General features: G+C 49.5%; 2 protein-coding genes across 2 annotated transcripts in view; one reads left to right on the top strand and one right to left on the bottom strand.

Moving 5' to 3' along the window:
• NCF2 (neutrophil cytosolic factor 2) overlaps positions 1-9,924 on the top strand; it is a 21,897-nt gene extending 11,973 nt beyond the window's left edge. The window contains exons 11-15 of the mRNA XM_014947957.1: positions 5,832-5,875; positions 6,723-6,874; positions 6,956-7,067; positions 7,314-7,476; positions 9,296-9,924. Coding sequence (XP_014803443.1) covers positions 5,832-5,875; positions 6,723-6,874; positions 6,956-7,067; positions 7,314-7,476; positions 9,296-9,393 — 569 coding nt within the window. The 3' untranslated portion in view covers positions 9,394-9,924. The remainder of the gene's footprint in view (positions 1-5,831; positions 5,876-6,722; positions 6,875-6,955; positions 7,068-7,313; positions 7,477-9,295) is intronic.
• A 965-nt stretch (positions 9,925-10,889) lies between these two features.
• The window catches only part of SMG7 (SMG7 nonsense mediated mRNA decay factor), a 56,694-nt gene continuing 53,310 nt past the window's right edge, over positions 10,890-14,273 (bottom strand). The window contains exons 21-23 of the mRNA XM_014948763.1: positions 13,978-14,148; positions 13,726-13,877; positions 10,890-13,070 (exon numbers count right to left, since the gene is read on the bottom strand). Coding sequence (XP_014804249.1) covers positions 12,957-13,070; positions 13,726-13,877; positions 13,978-14,148 — 437 coding nt within the window. The 3' untranslated portion in view covers positions 10,890-12,956. The remainder of the gene's footprint in view (positions 13,071-13,725; positions 13,878-13,977; positions 14,149-14,273) is intronic.

Genomic DNA, 14,273 nt, shown 5'->3' with positions numbered 1-14,273 from the left:
AGGGGTACCAGGTAGTCAAAAAGCCACCCCCAAGGTGGTGACACCCTTGTCCTCTGCTCACAGCCATGAAAAGGCCATCAAGGATTTCAAAGAGGCACTGGCCCAGCTGCGAGGCAACCAGCTCATCGACTACAAGATCCTGGGGCTGCGGCACAAGCTCTTTGCTTGTGAGGTGAGAAAGACTTGACTGGCAGTTTTGATCCCAAAGGACTGTTCAGCCTCTTAAGAAACTCAAGGAGAAGACAGCCAATTTCTCTTTGTGCCTTGCAAGCAAAATGGTGCAGTGGTCTGTGCGGTGCTACCACCCTGCTGTCCTCTCCTTCACTGCGCTCCTGGAAAAGGTCTGGCTGCTCTAAGAGCTCATTTCCTTGCTCCCATCCCTCTGGCAGATACTCTATAACATTGGGCTGGTGTATGCCACGATAGAGGACTGGAAGAAAGCTGAGGAGCACTTGACACTGGCCATGAGGGTGAAGAGCGAGCCCCAGCACAACAAGATTGACAGGGCGATGGAAGCCATCCTGGTAAGGAGGACCAAGTCTTACAGCCACCGTGTTTGCTCACAGCAGCCCCACAGGGAGAAGGGAGAAAAATCACCACAACAGAAACCACCTCTCCAAAGATACAGCTTTAGCAGAGCAGAAGAAAGATGCAGTGGGCTGTCCGAAATGGGCACGTTGTACTGCGGCAAGGGGTGGTGAGAAGAGCTTTAGGTCACTGGGGAGGCAGGGATGGCTAAATGGACCATGTCAGGGCTGTCATGGCAGAGTTTTGACTTTTCAGAGCGAGACCTTAACCCCAGAGGTAGAAGGAAGGGGACAGTAAAGCAGTCCCTGCTTCGACCTCTAAAGAGAGCTGTGATTTCTCTGTGCTACAGAAGCAGAAGCTCTGTGACCTGGTGGCCATTCCCACAGGGAAGCTGTTCAGACCAAATGAAAAGCAAGTGGCTCAGCTGGAGAAGAAGGACTACCTGGGGAAGGCTACGGTAAGAAAGAAATACCTTAATTCTTCAGGCCACACCTGTGGGTTGAGGAGAGCTGCTGACCACCCTCTCACCACCCCTCTGGGCTGCTATCTGCTGCCTGGTGGGCAGCCAAAGATACGAAGCTGGTCCATGCCTCAGGGATCCACCCCTCCAGGCATGGAGGGAGGGATGGCACGTAGGGATCTTGTGGGGAATAGGGAGTCTCCAGGAATAGAGGAGCTGAAAGTGTATTTCCGCAGAGCATGGCCTATTTTCAGTTTCTCTGAACATGAGGGACAGACAGCAACGAGGTCCCACTGGAGCTTCAACTTAAGCCAAGATATTTTGGGGGGAGGGGAAGAGACTATTTAAAATCTGACACCCACAAACAACCTCCAGTTCTTCCTCTGCTCTGTTTGAAAGGGGCTTTTCAGCTCAGATAAGCAAGGCAGCTTTTCTGCCAGGAGTGTGCAAAATCTGAGCTCTGGTACATCAGTCTTGGGCTCAGGTCCTTCCTGGGAGGCACTGCTCCTCTGGAATGGGAACCCTTGGCTGTGTAGGCACCAGGGAACTTGACCAAGAACAAGGGCTCCTTGAGTGTCAGGGGATCCCAAAAAATTTACACACAAACATTTATGAACTTTCTAAATGATGCTCAAGGGCTTGAGTTGGACTCTTAGACTCCCTTCAACATTTCTGATTAAAATATAAATGGAAGCTTTTAGGTTATAATGGCTCTAACTGCAGTAATGATGGGGCTAAGAACTGCAAACTTACCACAGCTGAGGTGAGTTTTGATGCCTTGAAGCACGGAGCCTGTAGTCAAAGACACTTTGCCTAAAATCACAGACCTTCTTGAACCTGAAACATCCGAAGAGCTTGGCTTAAGCAACAGCAAAGGAGGAGGGTGGACAGATGTCTAAGAGAGTTCTACAAGCACCAAGTCACTACCTGTCTGTCTTTGACTCTAGGTGGTGGCATCCGTGGTGGACAAGGATGATTTTTCAGGATTTGCTCCACTCCAACCACAGGTAAGACACCACCAGTGAAGAGCATCCTCAGTGAAATCTCAGGAGGACATTGGGATGGGTATCAACCCACAGCTCGTGAGGTCTCCACCTCACAGCAGGGAGCAAACAGCAGCATTGCCACCGTGACCTTCCCATTACCGCCACAGGTGGGAGGCAGACACTGCCCTCACATCTCAGCTGCTTTCTCTGTCATCAGAGAGCACAGCCCAAACCCACCTACGCATCTGTGGCTGAGGTCAAACCAGCTCCCTGATCAATGCAGTCGTGGCCAGCCAGCATATCCTTTGCCCCGACTGTTGCTGCGGGGTGATGGCTTCCATCAGGGAGGGGTCTCAGACCCTCCCCATAAGATTCACCGGGTTCATCTCTCTCAGCTCAAGCCATCAGAGAAGCAAGAGCAGTTTCGCTTTCATTCTCCATCCTCCTCCCAGTTCCTGAAGCCCTTTCAGTCTTTGTTGCCATCTTCCTGATGATGTCGTGGCATCTTTCCATCTCTAAGGGCACAGAAGAGTTTTTACAGGAGCTTTTTGAGAGGCTAGAGGGAAGTGCAGCTGCTGCAGCCTACGGCGCCGTGACGCAAGATGAAAGGCACTCTTCTTATACAGCCAAGCGTTGGCACCTTCCTGCCGGAGTCAGGACTATTTCAAGTAGCTTCTTCAGAGGGTTGCTAAATCCACCAGAGACCTTAAACTACTCAGGCAGGAGAGACCATAAAGCACAACAGCAGCTGGGGATTTCGCAAGCGTAACAGGGAACACAACTTAGTTTATACCAGCTGATGCCAAATCTGTGATCTCAACCCTCTGCAAGCTGAAATGAAAATCACAAGTGAAAACAGGATTGTGCCTCTGAAAACCAACTGCAGGTGGAAGACTTTGGAAACCGCTCCTTTGAAGGAGCGAAGCCAACGATATTCCTCACAGCACTTAAGGTGGTTGCTTTACACATCAAGGTGGCAGAGTGCCAAAACCCTACTGCAGCTGGCTCCAAAGCAACAAAAAACTCCCTTTAGGTTGAAACCCTACGACCTGACACCAGCAGAGGGAGGAAGAAACCATGCAGGGGTGATGGCAGGCATGGCAGAAGGCCGCAGGACATTTCTGCAAGGCAACTGACGGGTCCCAGATTACTGATAATTTTCTTTTTGTCTTCTTGTTGGCAGGCCTCTGGTCCTCCACCCAGGCCCAAGACCCCAGAAATCCTCAGGTGAGTTGGATGAATGATAGGCAATGCTGCTAACCCCATGCAGCCAGGTCCAAGCCTGTCCTGCATCATTGCAGCTGAGTGTCCTGCCAGCACCCAAAACTTGGGGGAGAGAGGGAATGGATCATAGAAACAAGGAGACAGAGATCTGGGTTCCCCCTACAAAATAAAACAACGATGTTGCCCACCTTCCTGACCTGGCTGCTGCTCCCCGCCTCAGGGCCCTCGAAGGGCAGCCGCACCGCGTCTTGTACGAGTTCATCCCTGAAACCGCCGAGGAGCTGCAGGTCCTGCCAGGAAACATTGTCTTTGTACTGAAGAAAGAGAAGGACAACTGGGCTACGGTGATGTTCAACGGAAAGGTACCAGGAACGTGCTTGGCAGGAGGGGGGCAGATGATAGGGTGTACGCTGTGAGGTTCTGCAGAGGACTTGCAGGGCAGAACCTTGCTGTCAGCAATGAATGTCTGACTGAAGGCCCTTAAGTCCACCCTGGCTTAGGCTGCAGGGTTCAGGGAAACCCATCCAACCTGCAGCAACTAACCTTCAAGCTTCAGGGACTCTCCTGGATTCAGGGCAAGGTGGGGACAAGTTCAGTTGCGCCCTCCAGTAGTGGGTTGCCTCCTTGCCAAGCAATCCCCACTCACCTCTCCTTCCCCTGCAGAAAGGGATCGTCCCCTGCAACTTCCTCGAGCCCATGGAACTCCTGAACAAGCTGCATATCCAGGTAAGGAGGCCTAAGAAGACATGGTGTCCTGGGGAGGGCAGATCCCCACACATTCACCCACCACCTATTCTGGGCCCTCCAGCAGGACCCATACCTGCAACTCCCTCCCTCTCCCTTGTAATGCTGGGGTTGGCTCTTCTGGCTCATGGTCACCTTAACAGGAGCTTGGAGACCTGCAAAATCTGGGTGGATGGTGTGTTGATGGCCCGGCCTGGGTGGTGGTTGGCAACACCAGGGAGATAAGGGGTGGCAAAGTCACCCCTCCCTAGTTCAAAACCCCAAACAGACCCAGCAGGCTGGAGGGGGGGCTCTGTGGGGCAGCACCCCAGCTCCCATAGGAAGGATGAGATTGATAGCACCACCTTCTTCCCACCTGGCACAGGAAGAAACCCCTCTTGAAGCTGAGATCCCAGAGCCACCCAGCTCCCCTGCTCCAGAGAAGCCACGGCGGCCAGCACCAGGTCAGTGAGGGGGACCTCAAGGGACAGGGGTGCTTTAGGGGACAAAGTCCCTGGCACCAGCTCTGAGACTGTTTCCTCTCTGCCACGTCCTCACACTTTGAGGCCAAAGCTGAGGTTCATCTCTGTCTTGTTTCTGAGCCCCTTTGCAGTCAAGGATGGAGAGGCATTAAATCAGGAGGCAGAGATAGCAACTGCAAGGCTGAGGATGGAGTAAAATAGAGCACATGGGTCCCCGAGGAAAGCAAATCCCTCCATGCCCTTAATTAGCACAGCAACTAATGGGTAAAAGACATCACTGGGACTGAGCTGTGAGCTCCACACCGCCGCAGGAAAAACCCATTTTGGGTAGAAAATACCCTGCAGAGACTGTACCGCGTGGGTGTTAACCTGCTGCAGTTTATCCTGGCTACCAACAGCCAACCTGCCAAGAAAAAGAGGAATACATGGACAACTAGTTGCCAAGCCCCCTGCTCTGAGGTGGGCCTGAGCCAGTCAGCGGTGGGGAAAGGTGGACCAAAAGACTACTGATGACAGGAAAGGCTTGTGTCCCAAGCAGAGCCACCTCATAGGCAGTGCAGTAGTAAAGTTGACACAGAAGGTGGCTGTGGCCCAAGGGAGTTAAGGGCAAACAGCTCAGGGACCCAAAGAGCCTTGTTATGGCACCAAAAGCCATCACAGACCTAGCAGTGGGACTGCATTCAACAGTGTAGCTCTGTCTCTTCCCATAACAAGCACAATTGTGTTAAAGCTCTGACAAAATGTAGAGCAGATCCTTGTGAAGAGACTGCAACAAACCTGCATGAAATCCCCCTACCTGGAGCTCTGAATTTAGCTTTACAACCCTGATGGACAGGAATTGCTCTCAGTTTTCGGCAGGGACCTGGGGAGATCAGAAGAGCAAAGACACTAAAACCAGCAGCTCACGTTTTTTGAGAAGAGCAAAGACACTAAAACCAGCAGCTCATGTATTTTTTATGGATTTTTTTTGAATCCACCCAGGAAAGACATCCCACCCCTAAAGCCTCCATCCCTGCAAGAGGGAAGGCACAGAGCCCAAACCTCTGCTCAGTGATGAATGGATGAACCCCATCGCAGCTGATCCATTCAAGGGACCACCACTGACTCCAAGGTCGGTTGGTGTTGCTGCAGATAGACATAGGTGGTGAGGAAAAGGGCTGCAGAAGGAAGAGGGAAGGCACAGAGCCCAAACCTCTGCCCAGTGATTATATCTAAATCTTATGGATGAACCCCATTGCAGCTGATGCTGCATCCATTCAAGGGACCACCAACTCCAGGGTTGGTTGGTGTTGCTGCAGATAGACATAGTTGTTGAGGAAAAGGGTTGTTGAGGAAAAGGGCTGCAGGAGATCTGCATGTACATTTAGGCATAGAGCAGCAACTCTTACCCTGTCCCATTTGTTGAGCCACCTCTTTCTTCCTCCACAGACTACGCTCCTCCTCCTGCAACGCAGCCGAGAGATGCAGCAAAGGTAACATCTTGTGAATGTAGACCCCCAAGGTCCTGTTGGTGTTACAGGTCTGCATTCATTGCATGTTGAAAGGTGCTGGCACGCTCAGCAAGCAGCACGGCCCTGGAAGCATTTCAGGTTTTCATCATTCAGGAGCTTCTTCAAAGCATAACAACAGGGCTAGGGGTCAGCAGGTCATCAGAACCCAACCAGGTGACCAGGGCTGCTTTTCTAGGAGGAGTTCTCCAGGTCTGCTCCACAGTGGGCCTGGAGCTGTCAGCAGAGCCCTTGTATGACTCTTATCTTGGTTGACCTGGGGCATTCAAGAAGTAAAAAATAGGAGAGCTTGGCTGTAATGCACATGCTTCTGGGCAGGATCAGTGCATCAGGTGGTCACACTGGGGAGAGAGAGGGGAAAACACTGCATCAGGTGGTCACACTGGGGAGAGAGAGAGGAAAACACAACAATCCCAACCCCAAAAAAAAAAGAAAAAAAGAAAGTAAAAAAAAGAAAAAAAAGAAAAAAAAGAATGAGGGGATTGGAGGGTGGACACACCTCAAATTTGGTCACTTGAAAGCCTCAATTTGGTTGCTAAGTGCCCAATCTATCACTGCACTCTCTCCTGGGACAAGCCCAGGGCTGCCCACCAGCTGCACATCCAGCCATAGCTCGGGTGGGACAACTGCTGACCTGCCCCGAGGGAAGTACCAAAGGCTGCACATGCCAGCAGAGATGTCCCCCTGACCAGGAGCCAGCTGATGCTGGCAGCTCAGATTTGACTCGGGCAGCCACAATTTCCACACCCCGGTCCCTCTCCCTACCCTCACAGAGCCACACAAGCTCTGACATCTGGCTTACCATCCACAGGAGGCCGAAGGAGCCATCTCCAGCCCCCATGTCCTCAAGGTGCATTACAAGTACACGGTCGCCCTGCAAGTTGAGCCAGGCTCCTCCTACAAGGAGCTCCTGGACCTGGTTTGCAAGAAGCTGGAGCTGCAGCCCGAGCACACGGAGCTGAGGTGAGGCACTGCCCAACTGCAGGGGGCTGGAGCTGGGTTTTCAGGGCTCCCACCCTTACCCCACGTCCTCTGCACACCCAGCTACAAGCCTGGAGACAGCCAAGCGCTGGTGACTCTGAGCACGAAGAACCTGGAGGCAGCTTGGAGCCAGAGCAAGGACAACTGTCTGACAGTCTGGTGTGAAATCACAGAGGTCAGTGAGAGCTTGGCAGGGGCAGCCACCTCTTCTGCCCGCTCCTGGCAAGGAAACTAAGCAGATGTCACCTCTACTTTTCCTGCTGTGAGCGCAGGCTTATGGCTTTCAAAGCAAGCCAGCCTCTTGAAAGGCAGAGGAGCAAAGAGTGGGTGAAGAGGAGAAGCAGAGCTTTTGGTTTCTCCTTTTCCTTTGTCCCAGGGTAAGGGAGAGAAGCTTTGCTTACCAGCTTATTTCCTGCCCTAGGGAGAGGGTTTTTTACCAGACAGCAAGCCAGAGGAGCCACCACAAGAGGCAACACCAGAGGAGACGGGACCAAACCAAGTTGTAGCGCAGTACAATTATGAAGCCACCCAACCTGAAGACCTGGAGTTTCAGGCAGGAGATGTGATACTTGTTTTATCCAAAGGTAATTGTGCTGCTTCTGCAACAGGGGACACTGGACACATGTTCTTCAGTGGAGCCTAAAAGCTTCACTAAAGGTAATTGTGCTGCTTCTGCAACAGGGGAAGGGAGGGATATTGTGGGTTCCCAGCATCTGCCAGGCTACACTCTCAGGTATTTCATCAGACACCGGACACATGTTCTTCAGTGGAGTCTAAAAGCTTCACAGGGGACTCTGATCTCTTTTCCCAAACTCTCCAGTCCTCCAAAGCAAACTGGTTCATACCGGGGACCTGCAGAGCCAACAGCCTGGCTCAGGCAGCCTTCACTGACAGCAAACTTCTGCAAGTTGCAGTTTGCCACCTTGAGATGGAGAGCAGGCTGCTCAGATTTCTGCCTCAGGGCTGTTCTGAGAAAGCTTGCATAGAATGCTCTTCACACAACAGGTTAGAAAAGCAGCTTGCAGAGATTGCATGAGCATCAGGTGGAAGCCAGGGGAAAGGACAACCTAAGAACACATATCCCATCACTAAGACCTGTGTCACCAAGCTTCCACAGTTTCCAGGTTCACAGGGCAAATTTGCTCCATCCTCATGAAGGAAAAAAAAATAATTAAATAAAATCTTCAACCTACTGAGGTGATTCCAGCCTCTGCTTTGCATGCTCCTGATGAAGGACTGGGTTTTCAACTTACCAGCCAATCTTCTGGAGCCACAAGACAAGCAGGACTTAAAAGTCTGCAAGATTGCTTTCTACAAGTGTGACCTTCCATGGTTGAACTAGATGATCTTAAAGTACCTTCCAACCCAAACAATTCTATGATTCCATCACAACTGCCTGGTGCTATAGCACAGGCAGAGCTCTTCCAGCCCCACCATGGGCTTCCCACCCAAGCCTCAGTGTCACACACACTTCCTCCAACATATTTTCATCACACCCCTGTTTGTGCAACCTCCCCTTCCTCGCAGTTTCAAGATGGGAGAGTTTCACTTGAGCTGTGTTTAATTTTACTGATCACAATTTATTTTTTAAAGGAGATGCCTCATTTTGGCCCCTGCACTATGCCCTACATCAGAAATGAAGGCAGTTACACACCACAATGCTACTTCTCCCATTCCTCTCACCTGGCACCTTTCTCTGCCTGGTTTTCTTTCTAAGGGTACAATTTTCCATTAGCCTCCTCAATCCTCTTTAATATTAGTCTTTAGCTTAAATACAAGACTAAATCTCAGCAAGACCTAGTACATGCCTTTGATGTAGATCCTTTCAAGCCTGTGCAGAACGCACAGCAGGGAGGACAGGGTTATTGTGCTCCAGCAAAAAGCTGCAGGTGAGTCCCCATCAGGTGAAGAATGAGGTAGAGACCCTGCACAAGGCACCTGTTTCCCTCCTCTGCTGAGCTTGAGTGAAACCAAGGCAACTTAAATTGTTTTAATGGCAAAAAAGTATGATACTCTTTGAGATGAACATGGAACAGCAGGTGAAACAACACTTTAGTTGGACAGTGCAAGGCCTCAGATAATTTCCTTGTTCTCCACACTCACTTTGTTTCCACTGTCTTGTATTCAAGGCACTTTCTGAGCCCCTTAGTTTCTATTTTGATCTACTTTTTCCACCTTGGTTGGCACTGTATGTTTTCTTACCTTACAAACTTTATTCTCTACCTCATTCCCTCTCAGCCCCTTTCCTCCTCATTCTTCTCTCCACCAGGCTTTAGCGCAGCTATTTAGCAGCAGAAAACCTTAAGATAGTGATCTTGGGCCTGTCTGTGGCACATGGAGATTATTATGCTCCTGTACATCCCTAGGGTGACAAACAAAAATTGTATCAATTTTATCTTCCAGTGAATGAAGACTGGTTAGAAGGCCAGTGCAATGGAAAGATCGGCATCTTCCCATCTGCTTTTGTTCAGAACTCTAACACCAAAGACCTGGAGATGTGATTTCAGAAGAGCTTAAAGATGTGGACATGGAAAGAAATTAAGAATTCAACTGCTACAATTAAGAAGTTTCCATATTAATCACTGCATTTGAAAATTGACTTAAAATATTATTGCTTTTTCTATTTTATTTTACCTTTTTCATCAGTACCTAGAGAACAATGCAGAAGTTGTTCATTGTTTTCCTGTTAGGAATACATTCAGTCCTAAAACCTGTGCTTACCAAGAGACTTGCTAGTTAATAGCTCTGTCCCACCTTCCCTACCCTTAGCAGACCTTTTATAGAGACAAGCCACCATCTGAGAAAACCCCAGAGAGAGTGGTCCCACCTGCATTTACAGCCCTGCCACCAGATCCAGAAGAAGAAATGGCATTCAGCAAACTGCACACCAGGAAAGGCTGAACTTCCAACAGCATTTACTTCCTTAAAACATTGCTGCTAAGCCCAAGAACTTAAACAAGAGATGCTGTGCAGCCTTGCCCTGCTCCAATGGACTTCAAAACCACGACGACTTTAAAAACACCCACCAATAAGAAAAAAATACATATTTTTTAACCTTTGGGACCCATATCTCAAAGCTTTCTCTTAGAGAGACAGAGCCTGGAACCTCAGCAGGTCACACAGCAGCAAAGTTGCTCCCTATACAGAAGCCTACACAACTTTGACAGCCTCTTCCCTATCCAAGAGGTTTGCTCCCCCACTGCCCCAGGCACTACTTTCACACAATTTCACCTTCCCTGGCTGCTGACAGCTGGTCCTACAGGCATTTTTAAATTATCTACACTGCCCCATCCTCAAAATATCCAAGCTGTAGATACAGCCAGCCACCTATAGCACTGGGAGTGCTTTGCTTTGCTTCAAAGAGGGTAAGGGCAGCAGTTTCCCCACTTTGTATCCCATTACGCAAGTTCTGGAGAACCTCACTCTCCCAATAACCCACATCTCATATTTATTTTTAAAAGGACTTATTCTAAAGCGTTGTTTGGATACAATAAACACCCATCATTTAAAAAAAAAACAGAATATCTCCATAGTTTTCTTTTACACATTTGTAAGTATGCTGTTTAGAAACAGCCTGCAAACAGCCAACATCCTAATTTACAGGCAGGTCAACGGCAGATGGATCTGTGTCCTCCAGCTCCCGCTGCCTCTGTTCTACCAGGTTCAAGTACTCCAGCCTGCAACCAAAGGAGAGCTTTGCAAACTACTCCTGTCCCCAATTTTTGGTTCAGTACGTAAAACACATTGAACACAGGCAACACAAAACCACAATCCAATTATCTGCACTGAGCCCAAGCCAGAATCTCTGTGATTTATTTAGTTCTCTTTCAAAGAGGGGGGGGGGGCCAAGCCAGAATCTCTGTGATTTATTTAGTTGTCTTTCAAAGAGGGGGGGGGGGAATCAACTTCAAACCTTCTTCTGACTTCTCCAGAAAAATAAAGCATTTTTAAAAGCCCGCAGCTGAGTTACATAGGAAATAAACGCAACACACAGACCTGGATGGAGAGAACATGGTTTAATTAAAGGCAAAGCTGATTTCAGCAGCTGCAGTTCTTGCACAGACAGACAAAAAACACAAAAAAAGCTTACGACACAAACCAGTTTCTGTTGGGGGGCCCCTTCCCTCGCTCCCCCAAGGTGTCGGAGGGCAGAAGGGAAGTCCCAGCCAAGAGTCGGACGCATTCCCCAGGCCAGATGCTCATGCACAAGTGGAATGGTGTGGCTGGGACCCTGGAACTGCCAGGAGTGAGATGGCCAACCTGGTTAGCTGGTCTCGGGTGCAAGAGTCAGTGACAGTTCAAAACACTGGAATGTGGCAGCTGCCTGGGTACACAGCTCAATACACAAACCGGGAGGGCTGGAGAGAAGTACAGAGAGGGGTTTGGTTCGTATTACCACTGAGTGGGAACTTCACTTTTTTGGACTTTTTAAAAGGAAACACAGCTTCGAAACGCAACAAGGAAAAGTTGATGTTGCTAAGGTGGAGATCACGGGGGAGCTGCTCGTACCCCCGGGGGGTACTGTGTCTCCTCCATCTTCCCTTTTTTTGTATTCTTTGGGGCTGCCCAGGCTCCAGTGTCACTTCGGCTCCTGCATGTGCTTTGCTCTGCAGCTGACACTTCCAGCTCAGAGAACCTGAATCGTCACACAAACCCCTACTGCTAAACACAGCAAATGGACATTGAGATTGTTTCCCTAACTTCCCTGGGAAACCTAACAAAAACGCTGTCCTTTATCTTTAACGAAGCTTCCAGTCTTCCTTCCCCCTAATAAATAGCAAATAAAACGTTCTCCTTTTCCCTTCTGCACCTTTTCATCTACGAACAGCACTATGCTTTCTTCCGTGTGTGGCTGACACACATGTGTCCATGGCTGCCTTGAGTTTCATTCTGGAACTGAAAGTTTGGGGCTGCAGCTGGGGGCGGGGGGCGCGGGGGGGACACGGGTTTCTGCAGAGCTGATGGGTGCCTGCTGGGGGGGTGCGTACGCTCCGCACTGTCCAGGCTGACTGTAGGTTTTTACCCAGCCCTGCTGGACCCCTGATTATTTTCTGTGAGATGTTGCACGTTGGTAATGAAACTACTAGCGTCCAGCGAAGATGGGAGTATGGAGAGAAGAAAAAAAAAAAAAAAAAAAACCAACCAAAAACCATTGAAAGCTTTCTACCTACCTATTAAAATGAGTCAGGCTGTGAATGCACAGACTAGCCTGCCCGTTGTGGGGCTAGCCACTATGCTACAGTAAAATGTACAGGAATCAAACATTAATTTAAAACCCCATAGCAGTTAACTTGCTTGTCCAGCAGAGTGCTGCAATGCCCCACGTCACCGATTATAGCTCAAACACCTACTGAAAGGAGGGCATTTCATGCTGGAGTCTCTAATCCACCCAGGGGCTGGACGAAGCCTTTGGGTGAAAGGTGAAGTGGTGTCAAGTGCCAGACTCTCCTTCATGAAACTCCTTCACTAGACCAGGAGATAGAGCCCCACCTCACCACCATCCACCTCTGACCGGAGCAGCAACTGGGGCTTTCATTGCTACACACTGACTACGAAGCACGTCTGTGTACGGAAGAATTCAGTGTGATCTTACTACTGAGATAGTAATAAAGATGTTTAGGAGTAATTTCAACTACATTCTCAGTCAGCAAAGCAATCATTAATGGATTCCTATTTTATCTCCCCAAAGAGAGGAAAAGGATTGAGAAGTTCTCATTGGCTTCTCCCATCTGCCCTTCATTCTCAGCTTTTTACTTCCCATGTGGCTGGGGACATGCACGATGGAGAAGGTGAGAGGCGGTGATATCGGGTCACTGAGTGAGACAAACAGCAGTTCCTCTCTCCCTCCAGAGGGCCCAGGGATGGGAGAGTTCCTGATGGTGTTTTCTTGCACTGCAGTCGTTTTGTGCACACTCAGTGGGTTGGTGGAGCACTTACGCCCTCCTGACAGCAAGGAACAGAAGAGAGGGCTGCCACCTAGCACAGGACTGTGTGGGCCAGTCCTGCAAACCCAACATGCCATGGTTTATGGAGCCTTCGTTTGCAAGGGTTGCCACCTCTTGTCTCAATGCGGCGGGTTCATGGTGCCTTGTCCACGCTGCTGCTTCTGTTTCTGCTGCATTAACAGCTGCTCCAGGGCTGAGGGTCCAGGGTGCATCATGGAACTGGACCAGATGGACTAAAAACAAAGAGCCAACACTAGCACCTCCTTGCGTTACACAGCCCCCCTCTTACAGATGAGAAGGCAGAGACAGTTTTCTATATTCTCCCCTCTTCCCTTATCACTCACTCATACCTGGCTTACCATGAAAGTTATTCAGACTTCAAAGAAGGTCTTTCTAAAGAGAGGCTCCCTGGAAGAAGCTTATCCTCCTCCAGAATCATCATTACCATAAGAATTCATCCCACATTAACGATTACTAATTTTAGACTAGTCAAAGCAAATGTTATAATTTCTTCCAGTTCTGCCAGCCTGGACTTGTTCCACAAAATATTCTAGAACAGCAAGAACTGGAAAACTCTGACATCTTCCAGCACTGGTCACACCTCCTACGTTGTCTTTAGACTAGTCAAAGCAAATGTTATAATTTCTTCCAGTTCTGCCAGCCTGGACTTGTTCCACAAAATATTCTAGAACAGCAAGAACTGGAAAACTCTGACATCTTCCAGCACTGGTCACACCTCCTACATTGTCTGTGTAAGTGAATCTACAGGAAAAACCTTCAGTTTCTGACACTGAACTCTGACTCCTGCAACAGGCTAGTGCTCATCACTGGATCTTCTGGCCCCACAGACAAGCATCCATTCCTGAACACAGTTTCAGTCAAACATACCTTCAGGCTTTCCATAAGCACAGCTGAGGAGTCCTCCATAGCAGGAGGCCCTTGGGCTGCCCAGGTGCCACTGGGAGCACTGGACTGGTGCCAGCTGCTCTCTGAAGACGACGATGTTGCTGGGAGATAGTCCAGACCAAACCCTCCCATTGCTAAAAAGGAAGACAGACAAGTTCAAAGGAACGTAGCAAAAACCACTGCAAAATAAAAGCCATCAGCTGGCTTCATGCAAGCCTGGAACCCAGCACTTGCCTGGCTTATCGGTTTTCCAGCGGTCTGCGACTCTCCTGTCTCTGTTGTCTGGAGTCCCAATGGGTCCAAAGTTGGAGAAGGGAACAGAATTGTGGTTATGGGTTGGAGGGGAGCTTGGCAAGCTGCTGGGATTGGAGGAGTGAGGAGACTGGCTGGCTGGTGTTGAGTGATCTGGTGATTACAAGGCAAGAGGAAAAAGGTCAACAGAAACAGCAGGAACCTCTCAATTTTGAATTTTTTAGTGCTGCTGCAAATTCTGCCATCACCCAGTTTTCTGCAATGCTGAAGGTCAGTTT

The sequence above is a fragment of the Calidris pugnax genome, unplaced genomic scaffold (genome assembly GCF_001431845.1).
Source record: "Calidris pugnax isolate Ruff unplaced genomic scaffold, ASM143184v1 scaffold30, whole genome shotgun sequence".
Classification (NCBI taxonomy): domain Eukaryota; kingdom Metazoa; phylum Chordata; class Aves; order Charadriiformes; family Scolopacidae; genus Calidris; species Calidris pugnax.
The sequence above is the reverse complement of the archived record's forward strand: the minus strand, read 5'-3'. Positions and strand labels throughout refer to the sequence as shown.